The following is a 21,588-nucleotide window of genomic DNA, read 5'->3' as shown; positions in this document are numbered from 1 at the left end:
AGATGCTCTGCATAGCACAGCTACTTGATAGCATAGATACAGCCGGCTATTCTTTGAAGATGGGAGGCATATTTTGTTTTTCTCAGATGTGGCAATTTGAATGAATGACGGTTCCCTGCGTGTAATTGCCTAAAGCGGGGTTACCAATTGTGCCAGATTCATTACAGTCTGAGGAAAAGCGGTAATGCCCTCTGTAGGCAAATTCTTGTGCTGCAGAGTTCTACTTATTTCCAGTTTCATGGAGGAAGCCTGAACTTTGCTCTGCTCTTTGAAAGGGCACACCATGCTATAGAGAATGCAGCTGACCAGAACCACTTCTTTACAAAGGTTAGCAATTACAAGGCATATGTCATCAGATATTATTTCACCCTCTGGGGAAAATGTAAAGGTCTCGTATCTCACAATATAAATAAAGCACATAACCCTGTCCATATGTGGGAAAGGGAATTTTTTGTCAGCAAGCACTCAGTCAGAGCAGCCAACGGGACATAGCAGTCTAGCATACTAGCTGCTGGTTTAGTTTCAGTAGTTTTCAGTAACGTAAATACTTGTGAGTTTCTTTTGTGAGAAATAACTCTCCAAGAAGCATTATTTGGAGCATATTTAGTCACAGTGATTTTCATATAAATACTATCCAGGTTCTTGTCTGTATTTTGGCTTATTATATGAGTTCAGCTTTAGGTCTGTGATATGCCCATTTTATGTTGTGTTCACAATAACTTAAAGCCTAGGGACAAAACTTTGTCTTCTGTACAGTCTTCTAATGTCTTTTATGATAAGTTTCTCTGAAGATGATAGAACATATACTTAATTGTAGAAGGTAGATATAATAATATTAACAGTGTAACTCATCTTATGATTTAAGGTACTTTACTCATGATAACTTATTTAAAACTACAAAGCTCTTATTGAAATCATAATCCCAGCCTTCTAATTTGCTGTCTATATCTAGTGGTAGGTTTGGAGATGATGCATATTAGTGCCCATTAGATGGCAGCGTTATATATGAATAGAAGAGAGAGACCCATAGCTTGTTACTGCATTCCTCAGAGGTGTTGATTCACTGTCAGCCTTGGTGCCCCCTGAATTGAAATCAAATTAACTTAAAATAATGCAATAATAAAGAATGTAGTTAACAGTATCAAATGTATCAATTTGGTTTTAAAAGGGTACTCTTATCAATTTTGTTTAAAAGGTTTCTGTTTGCGTTCTTCATTTTATTAAAGGAAATATGCTAACAAAGCATTTTTCTTTTCTAGAAAATTTGTTTGCCTAAATGACAATATTGATCACAATCACAAGGATGCACAGACAGTGAAAGCAGTGCTTAGGGATTTTTATGAATCAATGTTTCCTATACCTTCCCAATTTGAACTGCCAAGAGAATATCGGAATCGTTTCCTTCACATGCATGAGCTCCAAGAATGGTATGCTACATAGGTTCTCTTCAAGTTATTCTGTTGTACTGGCAGGTAATTATAGGACATACTGATACAAGCCCTTTTTTCCCAATATTGTCATGAAGGAGTTACAGATGAAGATGATGTGGAAAGATTTAAATGGATTAAAATTTAATGTTTGCAGGATTAGTGTTTTCCTATTTTTCCGAGTCTAACATTTCATTGATTGTCCGTAACTTATTTCAAATAAAAAAGTGTGGGTTTTAATTTTTTTTTTTTTAAATACGAGCAATCAGGGTTTCTGTCTTTTTTATTTATCTTTTAAGTAATATTTGGAATGCGTATTGCAAAGAGGCAATATAAATTCTGGTGGTACCACTTCTCCCTAAGTGACTGTAGTGAGAAATGTTGGCAGAAATAATCTTCTGGATAATTATCAGAGAAGATACATGTACCTCTTTCACATTTTTACATAATGTGTGAAATTTCCATGTGCGTTTACCTCTTCCCATTCTATAAATAATATTTTAACTTAGAAATTGGGAAAGTTGATTATAGAATACAAGCAAAAGGTTGGAAGGTATAGTGATAAAAATGAGACAAGACAGTAATTTTGTTCCTGATCAGCAAACTATGGGAAACAGCTTTTCCTGACAGAAGAGAAAATATTAGAGGACCTGTAGAAGGAATCAGAAGGGTTGTAGGTGAGAAGAATGGGTGCGATTGTAGTGCTACAAGCCCTGCAAACTGACTTCAGCAGTTAGCTGTAGAAACTTGGGCTGGAGCTGCAGACATATCATTGGCTCTGTTTTTGAGGACAACCACCAGGATGTTGTTAGCTTCACAAGAACCCTGTATTTTGACTGTTTTTGTATGTGGTCAAAGCAGATTTCTACCAGATTGGTTTAAAGCCTGCTGAAGTGCTGGTGGAAATCCATTTTTAGCTTCAGATGAGTTTTCCACCTTTTTCTTGTATGGTGTTCAATTTTGGTTTTTGCATACCAATTTTGGTTTTCCAACATAACCAACACCCATAATAGCTCAAGGCTAACAGTAGGTTCAAGATAATACTAAAAGCAAAGGATATGCAGAGCTTGAGCCATATACAGTAAATGTTTTGCTTTTTATAACACAAGTTAGGAGAGAAATTACCATATTTATTTTCTTTGTCTATTTCATGGAAAGTCTTTAAAGTTTATATCTGATTTATAATATATGCAATTGTCTTTCTGTTTCCATCTTTCTGCAGGAGGGCATACAGAGACAAGCTCAAATTCTGGACCCACTGCGTTCTAGTAACACTTATTGTATTTACAGTCATCTCATTTTTTGCTGAACAGGTAAAAAATTTATCAAATCTATAACATCTAATACACCGCTGTACCTTCAAGATAATATAAAATGTATTTTTAACGGAATAGCTAGGGTTTTTCCTTCATAAAAGAAATAAGGATGATACATGACTACTGATTAGGTTGCTTCAATTTTTAAGTTGTCATGTCGATATTCATGGAAAATAGTCGTACCTGGGGGGAGGAGAGTTGTGTTCCCTTGTCAGCTGTTTTGTGATGGTCAAAACCATCATAAATGTGCTAAATTTGGAACTTCACAATCAGTAATTTTCTGAAAATCTTGGTCTATTAACACACGTTGATAGTTCAAGTAAGCCAATAGGAAAAAAACTTGAGTAGTATCACCACTCTAGTCCTGAGTAAGGTGTTTTAGGTGCCTAATCCAAATCTAATTCCTAAGTAACAATGAGTACTCCTATTGAATTCAAAATGCTTTGAATCAGACACAAAGAAAAAACTCCCATTCTGCAAGCATAAAATCATTTTCTTAAACATGATTAATCCTGCTAAACGTGGAGGGAGCCAATTGAACAAATCATATGGGTAATTCTTTGCAGGTTGGGGCCTTAAGTAACCCTTTCCGTGGTCTGATGAAGAGGGTGTAATTCTTAAAAGGTTGGCTTTTGACATTTTTTTTTCCTCCGCCTGTAACTTTTTGCATGAATCTTTCCCTTAATTTTCAGCCTTCTGCATACATTAAAAACTTCCCCTGCGTAGTAATTTTATTTTGGAAGGGAGTATTCAGCTCAGTAGGACAGCTAGGTATGTAAATACTGCCAGCTTTGCATTGACCTTTCAGAAACAGAATGTAGCCTGGTTTTATATTACATACACAAATTAACTTTAAAATAATCAGAATATAGGTATACCGTATCTCTCACTTTCTGCTTGTATTCTGGTTATTGAGAAGTACAGTGCAAGTGCCTATGCCTAATAGATGCATTTGAATAACTTTCTGTGCAGTGGGGGAAAAAAAAAAAAGAATGGACAGTACTGACTGAATTACCATGGATGGTACAGTTTCTATGGTTTCTAGGATGAAAGGCTGACCAGCTGCACACCTCTAGCCCAGCAGAGAACTAACTATTGTATTTTCTTTCCTCTTCTCAGCTAATTGCACTTAAACGAAAGATTTTTCCAAGGAGAAGGATCCAAAAGGAAGATGGTCATGAACGAATAAAAGTGTAGAAGAGCTTTATTTTGGAGATCAGTCTACCTCAAGATGTGATAAGCATTCAAAATCTCTTTCATAAGTGTCTTTTATGGTTTGATATTTAACCAAGGTGATATGAAGAAAAAAAAATCATGCATCTACAGTTATGATCTCTGCAGTACTCTGTGATATACAAGCTGCTGGAGCTGTGACAGGAAGCAAAACAAACATTGCAGGAAACCTGCATAGGCAGATTTCAACTGATCTTACTTTACAAACATTAGTTCATGGCCATGTTATCCTTTTTTATAAAAAGGGTTACCTAAAGAAATGTAGCTGCATTTATTGCAGTGTATGTTGCCAACTAGATATAATGTTAGAAGGCAAAGTTGTTTGGGATGAGCTCAACAGGTACTTGATCTTGCATTCCGAAACATTTTGCAAATTTCTGTCATTGCTGCTTTTTTTTTTTTTTTTTTTTAGCCCTATGGGAAAACGAAGGGAATTATGTAACTTGTCATTTACCTTTAGTCTATCCTTAATGATGTTGGCATTCTTTAAAGCACAGTGACAATTCACAACGTTATTTGTAGTATTTAATTGGGATTTGGAATAAATGCAATCTAATTAAAATATAAAACATCAGAACAATTAATTATTATTTTGAAGTTACTTTATGTCTTATCTGGTGTATTATATTCCAAAGAATACAATATTGCTGTTTCTTGATTACAAAGAGAGGGTTTTAATCAAATGGAAGTGATTAAGGTAAAATATTTTACAAGCATTGTAAATATAAAAGCAAAAGTGCCTCTCTATATGAATGGTTAACAAACTGTTTTAATGTAGCAATGTGTGGGAGAAATGTTTCACTTCAGAAAACAAAATTTATACTGACAAATGAAGCTTTGGTGTTTTTAAATTTCATGGGATTTGGCCCTGTATTTGTCTTGAGACATCAGACTAGTATGATTTTATGTGGGAAAAGATACTGTATGTTTTCAAGCACAAATTTTCAGTGGCATATCTTCATTGTACTAGCAGTATTCAAAGAATGCATTAGTGGTTTTTTTGTAATCAGATGTACAAAATGTATGTGCATATGTATTGTAAGATACTTGTTTGCTTTGAAATCAACTAAAATATGGTAAAAGGTTTGTCTGTTTCTGTGTTAAAGTAGACAAATTCACTCATTTTGATAAATTAGCCATTAATGCTTATAAAGCCTTGCGTTACAAGTTCTTATTTTCTTAAATGTCCATGAGTAATAATTTTAATAATATTTGATGCATGAGTGGATTCTCAAAGTAGAATCAAATTTTTGAGCATTCTAAAGATGCAATCACGCTTGTACATTGCTAGCAAGATATATAACATTATGTATAATGCTGAAACATATAATATAAGTATGTAGTTTAATTCACAGCTGGCCAAGGGACTGGAAAACAAGTGTTTTGAAGGGGTTATTTAGTCTGGAGGAAGAGGAGGCAGAGGGGAGACCTCATCACTCTCTACAATTACCTGAAAGGAGGCTGCAGCAAGGCGGGCGTCAGTCTATTTTCTCAGGTAACAAGTGATAGGATGTGAGGAAATGGCCTCAAGTTGTGTCAGGGGAGGTTTAGACTGCACTTTAGAAAGAACTTATTTATTGAGAGGGTGCTTAAGCATTGAAATGGACTGCCCAGAGAAGTGGTGGAGTTGCTATCCCTGGAGGTACTTAAGAAATGTGGGCACAGCACTAAGGGACATAGTTTAGTGATGTAGCTCAGTAGGTCAGATTGATGGTTAGTCCTTCTTGAAGGACTTTTCTTATCTAGATGATTCTGTGATTCTACTTCAGACTAGGAAAAAACGAGAACTTTCAAGAAATGCAAGAAAGCTTTGATACTTTCACTTTTTAAAGTTTTATTAAGATTTTTTTTTTAAAATATTTGCCATTCTAATCAAAATAATTGGGAGAAAAAGGGTTGAAATTTTAAGGCAGTCTTCTTGATGAAGTGATGTACAAATAAAACAGTTTGCATACATAGGTCAGGCAAGACCTTTTTGTTTAAGTAAAATTTGAAAGTAGATACAGCATTTCATTTAACTAAAGCAAAAATGTCCAAAAGATGTTGGATTAACTTTCTGACAAGTATCCACTGAAAATCACAGCTAACATTTGTGAGCATGTTAGATGTAAAAAGAAAACAAGCAAGCAAAGCAAGATAACAGGTGAACAGGATTCCAATGGGCAACAACTTGCTCACCCAGATGCTTGCTCTCCCTCCAGCAGGAATGGGGGAGAGGATTGGAAGAGTCAAAGAAAGAAACACTTGTGGGTCAAGAAAAAGACAGTAATAAGCAAAGGGTGTGTGTTTTGTAAGAAACAAAAAAACCCAGCTGAAAGGGTTTGCTCACCAACTCCCACAGCCAGCCCCAGCCACTCAGAGGATCATTTGCATTGGAAAGACTATACATTCCCCCAGCTTTTATTGCAGAGCACAATGTTACAGGGCATGGGATAACTCTTTGGGTCTGCTGTGTCTCCTTGCTGTGGGGACATGGGGCAACAGGAGGCCTGGGTTCTGCACAGTTGAATCAACCTTGCATTACCAGCGCTGTTTCAGTCAGCAGTCGTGGAGTACAACATCATCCAGGCTGCTGTGAAGAAAGTTAGCTCCGCTCCAGCCAGGCACAGTGTAAGTACAATATTGGAAAAAAATTAAACTCAGTTATGGAAATGCCAACAGGTAAGATTTCTAAAGTTGCTGAGAGTAAGGACGAGACAAAATATTTCTAGGATTTTTTATTTATATTTGGTATGCATAGGTAAAGAACAAAATAAATCACTTAGGAGGACTGAAGATCATGTGAGAACAGTAGAAAAATCTGAAACAAAGCATGTAATTCGTTGAATTAAGTTGGCTAGAGAACTACTGCCCGTTTGGATTCACTTACTGAAAAATCCTCCTAAGCCGTCATACCCTGGCCTACGTACACCACAACAAAATGTTTAGCGGGCATTTTGTTGCCCGAGGGGGAGCTGGAAGCCGTTTCTAACCAAAGGAAAGGCGGCCGGAGCTGGGCCGCCTCCCACCTCCTTCAGCGCCGCCTCAGCAGCCATGGCCGCGCCCCGGCCGCCTGCCCCTTCCCGCCCATTTTTCCCGCCCTTTTCTGGTGAGCGGGGTGGGGGAGGGGGCGCTGAGGTGGGACCGCGCCTCAGCAGCAGCCGCCATCGGCCCGGGGAGGGAGCGTGAGGGGCTAACGGGGGTCTGCGGTCCTGGGGGCGAGGGGTCGAGGCTCAGCAGGCTGCATGCTTGCCCGAGGGAGCGAGGGAGGGCGTGAGGTGGCCCCTGCCGCTGGGGGTCCCCTTCTTATGAGGCAGATGGGAGTGGGAAGGGGTTCCCGCTGTGTGAGGTGGAGTGAGCTGGAAAAGGACCTGTCAGTGGCACGGGGATAGCGATGGGGAAAGGTGGTGAGGTGGGGAGTAACGGCCAGGGCTGGGACGCCATGATGCCCCTCAGCCTTTGAGGCCACTGTGGTTTCCTCCCAGGGCACCAAGGCTGTGGTGGAAGCAGGTGGGTTCACCTGGTAAAATGCCCCACGTGTGAGACTCACTCAACTAATACTTTTTTCAGGTCTTTTTGTGCAGGGAGAAATAAGGAGGTGAGTTCCTCTGAAAAAGAATGTTAAATCTGCATCTGTGGTTTGGGAATATTTGCATCAGCTAAAGCAAGGAGCTACACAAGATGGACGAAGGCTGTGCGGGGTTGCAAGGCTGTTTTAAGGTTTCTAGAGGAATTGGGGAGTTTGTGCTGTGCACACTGATTTTTCAGTGAAGTACATGTCAGTATGCAAGATAAATATGTGTTAGTAAATATATTTTCATGCAGTTTAAAGTTGAAGAGGGATTTTTTATATATTTTTTTTTCTTTGGCAGCACAATCAGACATGTTTTTAAAACTAAGGATTTAAGGATTTTTAAAATTATATGTAATTTTAAATTTACATTGAAATGCTTTGTACCTCCTTCTATCAGGGGAAGATAAGAGAAGAAATACTGCAGTAAGGATACTGTATCCTGCTATTTTCTGTTATCTTTGTGTATCTTGATGAAGTGCTAAGGAAAAGGCTTGCTTTTATCATTCTCGCATATAATGGCTACAATTATTCTCTTTTCCTTCTAAATAAATACCTACTCCATAAATACTTGTAAAATAATACACATACTATATAAAAATAAGTGATATTAAAGTGTGTTTTTTTTAAAGTGTATTTGTAGAAACACAAATATGCAAGCTACATCAGAAACACATAAAGAGGTGTAATGGCTAATAATAAAGCTAATGCAGAAAGTGAAAATTGATCAGGATTTTTAAAAACGACATGTGTGTGTTTATTTGTGTGTCTAGCATAGCATGGGTTATAGAACCAGATTGTTTTTCATCTTCTATTGCTTATGTATTTTGTAGGACAAGATATTAGTGTAGCTCTTTGGGAATCTGGTATCAAATCTGATAAAACATAAAATAAACATCATGGAAACTGAGCAGACAAGCACCTTAAGAGCACTTTCTTAAGAGCATAGTTTACTTTTCAACATACGAAAGTATGATCCCACTAGCCCTGCTATTTTTGACCCTGTTCTTAAAAGCACCACTGATGGTTAATCCTGTGAACTACCTCAAAAATAAAACAGTTTGACTGCTTCTTGTCCTTACAGGTGGAGATTGTTACAGGGGTGTAAATAACAAACAAATCAATGTAAATATGGAAACATATTCGTCTTCCTGTGGGAAAAGTTATGTTTCAGTGCTATGTTTCAATAGGAAGAAAATCTCATTATGGCACCATCGGGAAGAAAGCATTCAGGAAAAGCTGGTAAACCAGCACAGGAGGATCAAGTGACACCTCCCTATGACTTTCCAGAGGAAGGAAAAGAGCTGAGTGGATCAGAGGAAGATATTAGAGAAGGTGCTTACGTTATTATTTTTTTTAAAAAAGTTTATGGTATTTCTAACTATGAATAGATGAGAATATATCATGTGTTAGCAAGTGCCTGAGCAAGCATGGTTCCTTATGTTTGTGACAGCCTCCTTTTGCATGGTGTTGATTGACTGGTAAGAGAACACATCAGAAGTGCTCTGTGTGGTACCCAGTTAGGTCTTAAACTTAGAGGTAACTCCTGCAATAGAGTAGAATCTTGTTACCTTATTTTGTTACCTTATTTTAATGCCATCTTCTTCTATCACCTGGCTGCATATAATGCCATGGGATCAGGACAGAAGAGAAAAACTCTGCTCACTTGTGTTGAGTGAGGTCGGATAGGTTAGTTAGGAGTCTTACGCTGGGAGGTTTAAGAATACTTCAGGAAGACTGCACAGAAGAACGGAAGAGGTAGAGCCAGCTCTGAGGAAAAAGAATAGAAGTCAACCAAAGACTTTGTTTAATTTTGAGGGAGTGTCATGGAGAGTGGACTTAGCTTAAAAAATAGTTTTCATTCATCAAGTGATGGATGTTGTCTTTCAGCAGTCATGTCAGGGCTTTGTTTCTCTCTGTTTCTCCCTTTCTTCAGTTGTCCAGACTAAATCCTTTACTTTGTTTCAATGAGATACTGCAGTGTGGGGGCAAATGATGAAACCAGTATCAGGAGTATTTCCACTGAGTTTTGCTATGCTGCTTTCTGTGAAATACCTGACAAGACTAGTCAGTGTGTTCTAAACTTTACATAGGAATGGCTATCAGATTTATGTTATTTACTATATGGATCAAAATGTACATTCCTACAACTTGAATGAAAGGGTTTGCAAATTGTGGAAGTGGGGAGAATCTCTTTCACTTTTTATTTATATAACCTGCCAACCAAATTTCTGTAAGGATATCTGAGCAACTTTATGCTATAGAAATGTCTGTTGTTTTCAGGACAGCTTGTATAGCTGTGTACGCTAATGCATACTGTTTTCAAACAGTACATAGTTTTATTTGTTAATTTTGTATTGTTTCATATTTTGGGTACCCTATGTTTCTGTCTTGAATTGGCTTGATTCCCCCAAGCCAACCCTCCCCTTCAGTAATGGAAATCTGTCAACCAAGGATTTATTAATTTATTTTGACAGAACGTATATACTTGTCTGTGGTTTTGCTACTTTAATGGTCAGAGTACGTTTAAATTCTTGCAGATAGGCTTATTCGCTTTTTTAGATTATTTTCAGCTTTCTAATGGTTGTTTTATTGTGAGTTGGTGGTATTTGTGTAGTAGTGGACTGAAAAACTGGTTGAGACCATCCTCAAGGAACTCAAGGCAGGGCCAACTCAAATCTAGTCTTGTAGAATTCATCACCATCTGTCAACTCTTCACATTCAAAATTTTAGGTGTCGTATGTGTTAAATATAACAACATATTTTTGTTAATCTTTCTGAAATTCACATTAAGGTGAAACACCAGTAATGGAGAAACATGGCAAGAAAAGACCTTTGGTGACTACTCATGTGGTTCCAGATGATGTCGGGTAAGGGTTAGAATGCCTTTTTTCAAAATAAGTGAGTCTTAAGTAGACACTTTGTTCAGTTAGTCAGTATGCTTGTTTTGTTTGGGGTTTGTTCCACTTTATTTACTATCCTCCCTCATTTAGGACCCTTTAAAGGCCTAATACTGCCTTTCTTAGGGGAGTAAGTTAATAGATTGTAGTAAACTTTTTGAACATCAAGAAATTAGTCTAGAAAGAGAACTCTTGCAGGAGGTGGAGTAAGTGTTATTTTTTTATCTTGTAAAACAGTAGCAGCTTTATCATTGCTTAAATTATCAGGCACATGAATAAAATTAGTTTTAAGCATACATATTAGGTCTTATTCCAAAGTGAAAATGGTCAAAAAAAAGTTTTTAAACTATTTTTTAGGGGTGAAGTACAGAATATGCTGGAGAGGTTTGGAGGTAAGTACACTTACATTCTAATACGTTGAAAAATAACTAATATTTAACATACAGAATTGACAGTAATCCATTACCATAAAATAACTTCTGAGATTTGCATAAAATAGCCAGTGTTTGTAGCATTGGTTACAGTCAGTTTTCAGAAAAGAGCTAATATTTAATACATCTAAATGGACCAGATGGAAAGAGAGAAGGGAATAACTGCATATAAAGAGAGTGAAAAGTATTGGTGTAAACTAATTATACAGAAAATAGGGAAAGAAGCATGAGTGCTTTTGATTATCAGTTCCCACTTCAAGATGCAGTTTAAGAGGTGGTAATTATATGGCAGAGAGAAGAGACTGTGAGTTAGAAAGCTGTTGTTCTTACTTAAATAATTTGTTACGGTGAAACAAAAGAGACCAGGGAGTGCAAGACAAGAGTGAGAAATTAGGGGCATGTAAATATGAAGATAAGCAGATAAACAGGAAAAAAAAAAAATCAAATTCATGGAAAGGAACAGCTGCAGCCTGTAGTTGTGAAAAGACTGAGCTAGAGAGTAGCTTGTACTATGAATCTTCAGGAATCTAGAGGATAGGGAATCTGTAGAAATGAGAATTTGCAGTCAGGAAGAGGAGTACAAAGTTTGTAGCAGAGCCAAACAACAAGGGTAATGCCAGTCATCTAGTGATGAGAGATTTATTCACGTTGCCTACTTAGATTTAATTAAGTCATAGTGAAATGAAATCCTCAGATGGCTTTGCTTAAAATTCAAAGTGTCAAGTTGAATTCTAGCTAGCTGACAGATTAGAGAAAAAGCACATTTCACCTGCAAAGAATTTGTAATACACTTCACAGATAGTGGAACCAAAGCATCAAAAAGGAGTGGAAAGAAGGGAAAACATCTTAATGCCAGTTTTGCTTACTCAATAGGTGGTTGATTCTTGTATGTGTATGAAAATGCTGTGCACAGTCATTGTTTGCATGTAAAGCTTAAGGTGAAAAAGCTCACAGAATTTATTAGTTCATGAATTAAGAATTTGCGCAGTTAAGGTGTACATTAGTATGCTATTGTAGATCTAGCAATCTAGAAAGGAGGAGAATTTCAAAGTTTAATTTAAAAAGATTGGATTGCTTGTTATTGAGGACTTAAAAAAAAAAAAAAAAAAAAAAAAAAGAATGGTGGAAATTAAAAGAAACAGAGCTCAAAAATAATAGGGTTGGCATTAACAGAGGCAGATGCCTCACCAAGTCAGAGAGACAGATTTGACAGATGTTTCCTGAAACCTACAATGGAAAGGAAAAGCAATTCCTGTATTAACCTTAGACTAACTGTGCCTTGTTTGTTAAATCTCCAAATATAAATTAAAATGAAATTGACATACTAACTGACATTAACCCAAATATTTCTTAAAAAGTACTTAAGGAGTCTTTCTGAAGTATGAGAAACAGTTTGTCATTCAGTCATTCAATATATGGATAGTGATAGTAATCCCATGCTACCTCTTATTTCTGAAATCTATGAAATGTGATATACTGCTTCTTCCTATTAGAACACACCTCATTTGCTTTTCCAAAGCATATAAGGTCATCAGCATCTTTAAGAAAATGCACAACAAATGTTGGTATGCTTAATTTCTAAATATTCTTTCATTCTAGCTGACATTAACAAAGCTCTCTTAGCTAAGAGGAAAAGATTAGAAATGTATACGAAAGCTTCACTCAAAACCAGTAACCAGAAAATTGAACATGTCTGGAAAACACAGCAGGAGCAAAGGTAACATTTACCATTGTTTTTTATATCTGTGAAGTTATATTCTTTTTTGCATCACAGCACTGAGTTGATTCATCTTCTTGCAGTTAAATAGCAGTAGTAATCTAGTAGTTAAACACCTACCGCAGTCCCTTTTTCTGTAACCTCCAATTCTGTCCTCTTGGGTTAAATTGTCAGTAACATTTTAGCATAACACTTTATCTTTTGAATGAAGTTTAAAGTTTGGAATTTTGAGAGTGCATACCTTATACAATTGATTTCACTTCTTTCTTTTTTTAATGTTGTTGTTACAGAAAATTACTTCTGTGATTTTTGTCTTTCAAAACTGTTTTTTTCTCTCATTTAATTTCAAACTTTCTATTTGAAAACGTATTTGCTTAGGAAAAGTTTTACACCTTTTGGTTAGGAAAGAAAGTAATTTTCATACTGGAGATGAGATTCATCTGAACTAGTATCATGCCTCCTTACCTTTTAAGGCATACGTAGTTACTACATCTGATATTAGAAGCAGAGCAAAATTGAAAAAGGAGACAGATAAAATTGAAAGTCTGCAACACTTGCAACTTTTTGTTTTTATATATTTTTTTGAAACTTGCATTAACAAAACATAAATTTACACAGAGCATAATGAACTAATTAATGAGCTGATCGATTTTTCATTATAAATGACTTGTGTTAAAGCCAAGATCTGTAATGGGATAAAAACCCAAACAAAACAAAACAAAACAAAAAAAAACAGTAGATCTCAAAAAAGCTAACATTCTCTGTTGAAAAGTTGTTTGTTTTTTTTTTATTATTTTTTAACCTGAATTTTGTATATGAGTGCTGTCTCTTCATATGTATATAATTTACATTCAGTTAGGAAAAAAAGTATATGTATTGAATGATAATTTTTTCAAAACATACAGTAGGTTAGGACTTGATTCATAATAGCATCTTTATCTATGCCAGCTCCTTTTATTCCATTCCATGTGCACAGAACCTTATCTTTCTTCACAGCATTTGTAATACTTACAGCTAGTGTCTGTTTATAGGCAGAAGCTCAATCATGATTTCTCCCAGCAGTTCGTGACTTTATTTCAGCAATGGGATGTAGATGTGCAGAAAGCAGAGGAACAGGAAGAAAAACTTGCGGTGGGTTTCCAGCACAGGAATTGTTTCACAGTATAATCACAAGGAGAGAATAGTGTTGTTCAGACACCCAATGTGAAAGTGCAGAAATTAAAAAAAAAAAAACAACAAAAAAACCTTACGTCTCTTGATCAAAAAATTCACTCAGGTTTGGTGGTTCTTAAACTGTAAATGTTTAAGTTTTGGGATATATTTCGAAGTGGAGAGGGGTGCAGTGCTTTATTTCAAATTTATAGATGGGAGTAAATGATGCCCTGAGCCAGAACATGGCTTGAGAAAAGCCAAGATGGTTATGGAGAACCAGATGTGTTGAATCTGTGCACCCATAGACTTTGGGTAAAGAGACAAAGGAACACAGGAAAGTAGTTGTCCTTAAGCATGGCATTGCTTAAAAGTATGCCTCTGTATCACAAATGCATAATTTGATGTCTAAAGGGGATAGAAGCTACACAGTGGAATTTAAACACATACTATTGCTGTATTTGTACTCCCAGAATGTTTGCAAGTTGTGCTTTTCCCTAGTCAGTACATTTCCCTGGGATACTCAAGAACTGTGTTGGCTAGCAGCCCTCAGGATCCCACAGAGAAAAATTCAGGTTGGAAAGGACCTCAGGGGACAACTCAGGGCTTAATCCAGTCTTCAGTCTTTCTTTTATTACCAAGAACAAGGATACCTCCCTAGGCAGGGATCTACATTGTAGGACCCAGACTGCCAGTGAAGGCAGAATTTTTGATTCTGACAAACGGCATCAGTTTTGCTGTCAAAGCACTTTTGGTAAACTAATAACATGATTTATTTTTTTTTCTTCAGAACATGTTTCGTCAGCAACAAAAAGTTTTTCAACAGGCAAGAGTAGTTCAAAGCCAGAGACTGAAAACCATTAAGCAACTGTATGAGCAATTCTTGAAGGTACAGTAAATTTTCTTCTTACAAGGCAGCTGATCCATACCACATTGCTTAGGAAGGCTGTATTAGTTCAGCCTTTACAAAATACAGACTTAAGGTTCGCTTAAGGAAAACAACAGCTTTGCGTAAATATTCATGCTAAAGCACCCTGGGACACTCAAATATCTTTGCCACAAGGGCACGCTTCTGGCAGGACCCCCAGGTCCTTTTCTGTGGAGCTGCTTCCCAGTTGGGCAGCCCCCAGCATGTACTGGTACATGGGGTAAAGCCTGGCACTTTCTAACAAGCCTTAATTTCTATTTGAGTCATTTCCTAACTGGCCCTGTTTTGAAATTTTTTATTTGTGGTATCTGTTTTTTTCCAAGTCACACAGAGGCACTCTATTTTAAATTTATTTTTCAATGCTTAGTTTAAAATGGTTGAAATTTGCAGAGGATATTACAGAAATCTTAATAATAACCATTTCAAAATGTCAACAATGTCTTCATCAAAGATGAAAAACTGTATTACTATGAATTTTCTCCTGAGAGAATATCAACAGGTAAAAAAAAATCAAGCCTCAAATCAGCTTAACTTTAAATACAAGCTAAAGAAAAGGCAGCTATGTACATCAGTTAGGCATAACTGTATGTGCAAAAGGGAAGATAACCAGTGAGCTTTACCTTAGCTTATTTGGAGTGTAGTGTGCAAAGAGGAGCAAATTCAACATTTTCTATAGGCCTTATGTCAAGTCTCTAAGGTTGTCATAATATTAAACTGTACCCCTATCATTCCTGACAGGTATGTGTCTAATTTCTTCTTGTAGAACCCTTATGCTTATTGAAATGCAGGATATCAGCTGGGACCTCCCAGATGCTGAGTGGAAAGGACTGTTTCCTTTGCCACGTGCATGTTTTTTAAACAGTAATGTAGAGTGGAGCACAAAGTCCTATAGAATTTCTCTTTCAAGTTCATGACAAAATTCATCTGTGATTATCACTGCTGCCATAAAAATTGAACTTAGTCTGAAAAATTGTTTGTTTGTTTAAATTAACCCTGAGACATCAAGCAGTTTTGAATTAAGATTATCCTTAACTGCAGAGCATGGAAGAACTAGAGAAAACCAATGAAAATCTTCTAGCTGGTGCACAAAATGAACTTCGCAAAGAAATGGCTATGTTGCAGAAGAAGATTATGATGGACACTGTAAGTATCAGGTTTACGAAGAACTTAAGTTAAATACAAAAATAGAACATTCTGTAAAGAAGTCATTTGACATTCATTTAATTAGATTAAGGAATCATTGGTTTGGCATTTGTTCAGTATTATCTCCTTTTCTTGTAACAGCAACAGCAGGAGATGGCAACTGTTCGCAAGTCTCTTCAGTCCATGTTATTCTGATGGCTCAATGGAGAAACAACTTGTACCTAAGTAACATGATACAAGTATAGGCATTAGCCGTAGAGAAGTTACCTTGAGATGATTTAAATGTTTTAAAGTTCCTATTAAATGCTTTAATGGATTGTTCTAACCTTATGTCTGATAATCTTTTGAGAAGGCATATTGGGAAATTTATTACTTTGGGGAGGAGGGAGAGGTAGCAAACCCTGAACTTATTCCTGTCTGTCCAATATTTAACTACTTAATATGCACTTTCAATAGCATTGGACTGTTTGCATTGTTTCACTTTCTATAATGCCAAATTCAAATAGGTAGAATTGATGAAAAATGCATTCCCTAAGTCTTATATAATAACTTTAGACATTGGTGCACTACAAATAGAAGCCTTTTTCAAAGGCTACAGATTCAAGATTTTCGTAGTTTCAACATCTAGCCTCCTGAGCTGTCAGCAGTTATAAGGGTTCATAGACTATGACATAGCTCATGTAAGATTGTTTAGTGATGTGTATTATAGTAAATTAAATCATTAGGCCTTTTATCAGTACAGGCATTGTAATATCTTTGTACCAGTAAGATTGATGAACTGTTATTTGTCCAAATGTAGGTTTCTTTAGTTGCACAATGAGCTTAATACCACAGCTTTACATGACATCTGCTAAAGTAAGCTTAATTAAACATTGCTATGAATTTCTTGTAGACCACTGCTGAAGAAATCTAGCTCACTTATTTGGTACAACCTATTAAAAGGCTTGAGATGGAAAAATAATTTTTGCAATTTCAAATGTTTAGCAGTTCAGGGAGGCCTGATTTAAGGATAAAGCATTTATCTTTCATGTATCTCATTACAGTCAATCAGTACAAATTAAACAGCCAGACTAGCCTGTGTGCAGTTTGTTTTTATAGCAAGCCATTATGTCCAAATATCCACTTTTACAAATTAGGCAGTTCCTAAAATACTTAGTTGTTAGACTGAACATAATCGTAGATAACACAAAAGCCACCCATACATGCAAATGTGGTGATTTTATAACAATGTATTTCCAAAGCAGTCCATACAGCTTCTTCTCCTGCAGAATCCAGTTATCTGATGACAGTTCATAGGTTTGGGGAGGCAGATTAGGGATAGCTAAATTTTCTGTTAGCTTGCAACTGAAGTTGAGCAAGTAGCCTGTATGGAGCTGTTTTGTTCTGTGTCTGACAGGACTCAGACAGAGCAAACACAGAAATTACATTGCTAGAATGATGTATGAGGTAGTATGGGCGTGGTGGGAATCAGGTAACTACTGCTGCTGATTTGAGCAGTGGTGCTCAGGTTCAGTATTTAAGGATGACTAGATGATGCCACAAAATACAGTTTAAACAGTTTTTGCTTCCAATCTTCAGTACTAGGTTGTTACTATTATTTTTTTTTCTGATTTCTGCAGTAGTTTCCTATCATTTAATTTCTTTACTTCTGTCATATCTTTAAAAGCACTTATACCTTCTACTACATTACATTTTTGAGGTTTCAGGGGAACCAAACCTCCTCATCCTAAGAAGTTGCCTATGCATGTGCTTTTACCAGGTGATTAACTTTTTTATAGCATTCAGACAAACTGAATTGGCCTTCACCATTTTCCCTTTTATTTAGAGCCATGACCTGCATTTAGGTTAAGTTCAGGTGTAAATGCTGTGTCTTTCCCAGCCTTGAACAGGAACAGCAGGGCTCATCTGGAGAGGACTGAACTCCTAATCTATATTTAATTGGCATGCTGCTCCTTTGGCAGTAACTTGTACAAATATCCCTCTGATATGTCACTATTTCCTTCTTAGACAGAAATGTAAACTTTTTTTCCCCACTTTTGAACTTCTTTGAACACCTCAGGCAGTCTTCTTAGATTAACATGTAGCAGCTAGGAAGCTGCAGCAGTAATATTTTTAAAACAAATTATAGCATTCTTTATTGTACAGTTCAGGAAGGTATTTATGAACTTACAGCTCAGCTACATGGCAGCAAATAAAAGTGGTAACGAACACTTACGTTCAACAGCTTTTTTACAAAAATAGTATTCACATATCACCTCTTTGAAGGAGCTTGAGCTTAAGCTGCATTTGTGTGCAAAGTGTGATTTACTAGCACAGACAATAAGCTACTTTTATTCAGCTTTTTGCTAATGAAAAGAAGAAAGGCTGATACTAGGCCTGACTGTCTCTTTTGGAGAGTTTTACTATGCAGTAGATTTTAGTTCCTTGCAGTTTTGTTTGGATAAAGTACAGCGGTAGTGACAAGACGGATTACAAGGTAAATTAATACAGCAGTAGCAAACATACTTCAGAGGGAATTAATTATACATAGGTAGGTTGCATTGTCACAGTTAAACAGTCACTAAAGTTTGTCAAAGAACTGATTCATTCAACTTGTGCAGTTTCACAGACATAAATTAAGGTAAATTAAGGTAAAGCCAGTGTCCTCACAGTACCCAGCTACCTACAGTCTAGATAATGGAGCACAAGGAGGCAAACCTTATTATGGCCACAAAACCAGAAACTGTACTTGGAAAAAAAATAACCAAGCTACAACTGTTATTGAGTAACAGCAGGTTATATACTTAGAGACCAGAGACTGCATGAATCCTATAGGCACTCACAACGGTATTTTGGAGTAGAGGGTAGTTTCCCTGTTCCATACTTCCTCCATCCTCATACCAAAACATTACTAGTTTTACCTCATGGATGCCTCACTTTAGCAGCTTTGACAATGCAGAACTGTATTCATTGATGCCTCTGACTACCACTTCACAGCAGAAGACTTTAGAAACTAATGCTAGAAGATTAGTCACTTGGTCTAAGAAAAAATGAAACTCCTCTTAGAATTCTGGTTGGTAGCACCGTGGTTTGCAATTTACATTCCCCAGACCAGAACATTATTAAGGTTACCTAACAGGAAACAACAAAAGTTTCGATTGTAAAGTAACAGCTGCAATATCTAGAACACAGGGGGAAGTAGATCCTGGTTTAAAAGTATTAATCACAATAAAATCTGCAGGACTTTGTATTTAGTAATTCTAACATCTGGTAATATCTGGGATAGTATGAGCTTTCTCCCAACACTAGTTTATTGAAAAGCTTAAGCTGTCTTCTCAAAAAGAGAGGCTGCTTCATTCAACATTCCCCTAACTGCTTTTCTTCTCCTTGACCTATTTAATCAGTCATTATGGTTTTGAACCTGTTCAGGAGCTTGATGAGATGAAATTCTGAAGACATGTATATGAAGATGAGCAGCGATCTGTAGGCATACAGCAGTGGCATATCTCAGCATATCAAACAAGGATATGAACTTCAAAAAAACAAAAATGGAACAGGTTAAAAATAAGTATTTTTCAAAGCTATTCCAGCTATGCTTTGATCAGAATATACCCAATTTTAGGAAGCATGTTAGCATTACGATATACAGTAGTCTACTTTAGAAGAAGAAAAACAAACAGCACTAAGTGCTTACCGAAATTTGACAAACAAGGTTAGTCTACAGTTAGCAGAGTAGCTTTAAACAAACCACCTGAATTAAAGCATAATTAGAAGAGAGATCTGTCATTTTACTTTCAGATCTCCGTTCCAAGGAAAGAAAGCCAGCTAGCTCCCAAAATATGTATTTACACAGTATCCTGGCATTCCTCCCACAATGGCAGGTGAAATTGAGCAAGTCCAAAATGGCAGAGCAGAATGTCAGAGACAGTTCTCAATCCATTCCTTTAAATATGCACAACATGAAAAATACAAAGCAAAATGCTTACCAGTGCTATCCATAGAACAATATATTCATCAATGAAACTGTTGAAGTACTGGTCCAAAAACAGAAGTCCTGGCCCAATAAATGCAGTGTCTTGAAGACAGATCTCGCTTTTCGTCATGTGAGCCACCTATTTAAAAATAAACAACACAACCCACAGAATGCACTGCTGCAACATCACTGTATCTACCAGAAAGCTTCCACCTGAGTTGCGAGAAAGCACAATGTCCTCACCCATCAGCTGCCTGTTCCAAAGGGGCCTTTGGGAAATAAGCAGAAGACAGGCCAAGGGCTTCACAAATGCTCCAGAGCCTGCTGCTCTGACAGGCTTTATTTTAAGGGCCAAATAACCTTTTTCCAGGTTACTCAATCAATATGTAGCACTTTAATGAGTGCTATCAGTTATTTCAATAATCAGTATATCTTGACTATGTAAAAAATCAGTACAAAGGTCCTTCAGTGTTCTTTTGTAATACAGTTAATTACATCTATCTCCGTGCATTTTAGCTATTTGACTGAGTTCCCCGCTCTTACTTTTTAAGTGCTGTACTGGAACATCTCCATCCAGCTTCACACCCTGGCACAGCTAAAGAGGCTTTTACTTCAGTTTCCTTACTGCAGTGAGTTAAGAACAAGACCTGCAGTAAATATCAGAAAAGTGGGGGAGCTAAACCGGGCAAAAGCCTTTCCCCACTGCTTGTACAGATTTGCCTCTGGAGCAGACTATCCTCAAAGCTATGCATAAGGCATCAAGGCAAAACATGCTTTGCTTAGAAGCATCTGGCTGACATACAGTGATGGCTGCATCTTGAGAGGACCCAAGGACCCTCTGGAAGAGCACAGGAGCCAAGGTATTTGATCAATGAATTGCCTCAAGTTCAATCTTAATGCTCAGTCTTCTTAACAAGAGTTCTCTTGAACCAAGTTAGTAATGTAGACAAGTAGGTGAATTCCTGTTTAGCTAGAAAGCCTGCAGAATACCCGTTTTAGTTTTGTTGTTTTTCAACACATTGACAAGGTTATTAGTTACAAAAGAGATAAAAGGTAGATACATTTATCTTCTCATTTTAATAAGGATGTAAATTCACGTCTTATAATTAAGTCAGAAGTCATGGCACTGCTAGTTAAGGCAGTGACTGCATTTCTAATGTTAAAGTCAGTGTATAAACTACAATTTATTTCTAGGAGCAAGCTAAATAAAACCAAAATTTCTAACCAATACATTGATTTATTTTATTTTTTTTTTTTTAAATCGGTATCATATATAATAATCTCTCTGGAGGAGCCTGAGTCTATTTCAGTGTATTGGTCATAATGAAACTGGTAATAGGGAGGCAGGGCAGAACAGGAAAACTTGCATGATGTTCACTGATTCAGAAAGTAAGAGTTAAGCCAGGAAGCAGTTTGTTTAGGACTGAAACAAGATTACTTACCACTAACTTCTGTGAGATTTTAGCATTCACAAATCCAAATGTCAAGACATACAGACAAGGATGTTTTTCAAACAGCTGGGTTGCAGATTTCTTATAGATCACAACAGCCAGTGTGATAAGTAGCCCAATGTGGACGCCTGGTGAAAGAACACTTGTTCCCTGAAATAAAAAGGAACAGAAAACTCATCGTCAGCTTCAATCACACCGTAAGATCAACATTTTACAAATATTACAACACCCACTAAATAAAAGTAATTAGCATTGTCAAAACTCAGGGAAAGTCCATTTGCATTGTGCTAATACTATTAGCATTCTTTATGGTGACCTTTATGTAATTCTGTAAGAAAAGTCACTGCTGGTTCCTGTGACGGAAGAAATCCAGGAACAGGAAGAGAGCAGA

At 36.8% G+C, this 21,588-nt stretch overlaps 3 protein-coding genes across 6 annotated transcripts in view; 2 read left to right on the top strand and 1 right to left on the bottom strand.

Annotated features, from left to right (window-relative positions):
• Positions 1-5,062, top strand: part of GNPTAB (N-acetylglucosamine-1-phosphate transferase subunits alpha and beta) — a 42,867-nt gene extending 37,805 nt beyond the window's left edge. Inside the window, exons 19-22 of one of the 2 annotated variants that reach the window (XM_068663852.1) lie at positions 1,260-1,427; positions 2,650-2,740; positions 3,310-3,367; positions 3,863-5,062. In XM_068663852.1, coding sequence (XP_068519953.1) covers positions 1,260-1,427; positions 2,650-2,740; positions 3,310-3,357 — 307 coding nt within the window. In that variant the 3' untranslated portion in view covers positions 3,358-3,367; positions 3,863-5,062. The remainder of the gene's footprint in view (positions 1-1,259; positions 1,428-2,649; positions 2,741-3,309; positions 3,368-3,862) is intronic. The other variant, XM_068663851.1, reaches the window with a different exon arrangement.
• Positions 5,063-7,178: 2,116 nt separating this feature from the next.
• SYCP3 (synaptonemal complex protein 3) lies at positions 7,179-17,662 on the top strand. 2 transcript variants are annotated; one of them, XM_068663886.1, is made up of 9 exons: positions 7,179-7,553; positions 8,717-8,861; positions 10,321-10,396; positions 10,784-10,818; positions 12,457-12,574; positions 13,606-13,705; positions 14,514-14,612; positions 15,690-15,794; positions 15,936-17,662. In XM_068663886.1, exons 2-9 carry the CDS (start codon positions 8,732-8,734, stop codon positions 15,987-15,989), a joined length of 717 nt encoding a protein of 238 aa, XP_068519987.1. In that variant the 5' UTR covers positions 7,179-7,553; positions 8,717-8,731; the 3' UTR covers positions 15,990-17,662. The 2 variants fall into 2 exon arrangements, with proteins under 2 accessions (XP_068519987.1, XP_068519980.1); XM_068663879.1 differs by having other exon boundaries at positions 7,179-8,861.
• CHPT1 (choline phosphotransferase 1) overlaps positions 15,857-21,588 on the bottom strand; it is a 20,705-nt gene continuing 14,973 nt past the window's right edge. The window contains exons 6-9 of one of the 2 annotated variants that reach the window (XM_068663868.1): positions 21,189-21,347; positions 19,760-19,885; positions 19,195-19,305; positions 15,857-16,015 (exon numbers count right to left, since the gene is read on the bottom strand). In XM_068663868.1, coding sequence (XP_068519969.1) covers positions 15,971-16,015; positions 19,195-19,305; positions 19,760-19,885; positions 21,189-21,347 — 441 coding nt within the window. In that variant the 3' untranslated portion in view covers positions 15,857-15,970. The remainder of the gene's footprint in view (positions 16,016-19,194; positions 19,306-19,759; positions 19,886-21,188; positions 21,348-21,588) is intronic. The other variant, XM_068663860.1, reaches the window with a different exon arrangement.

The sequence above is a fragment of the Anas acuta genome, chromosome 1 (assembly GCF_963932015.1).
Source record: "Anas acuta chromosome 1, bAnaAcu1.1, whole genome shotgun sequence".
In the NCBI taxonomy this organism is placed as follows: Eukaryota; Metazoa; Chordata; class Aves; order Anseriformes; family Anatidae; genus Anas; species Anas acuta.
This window is presented reverse-complemented; position numbering and strand designations above follow the sequence as displayed.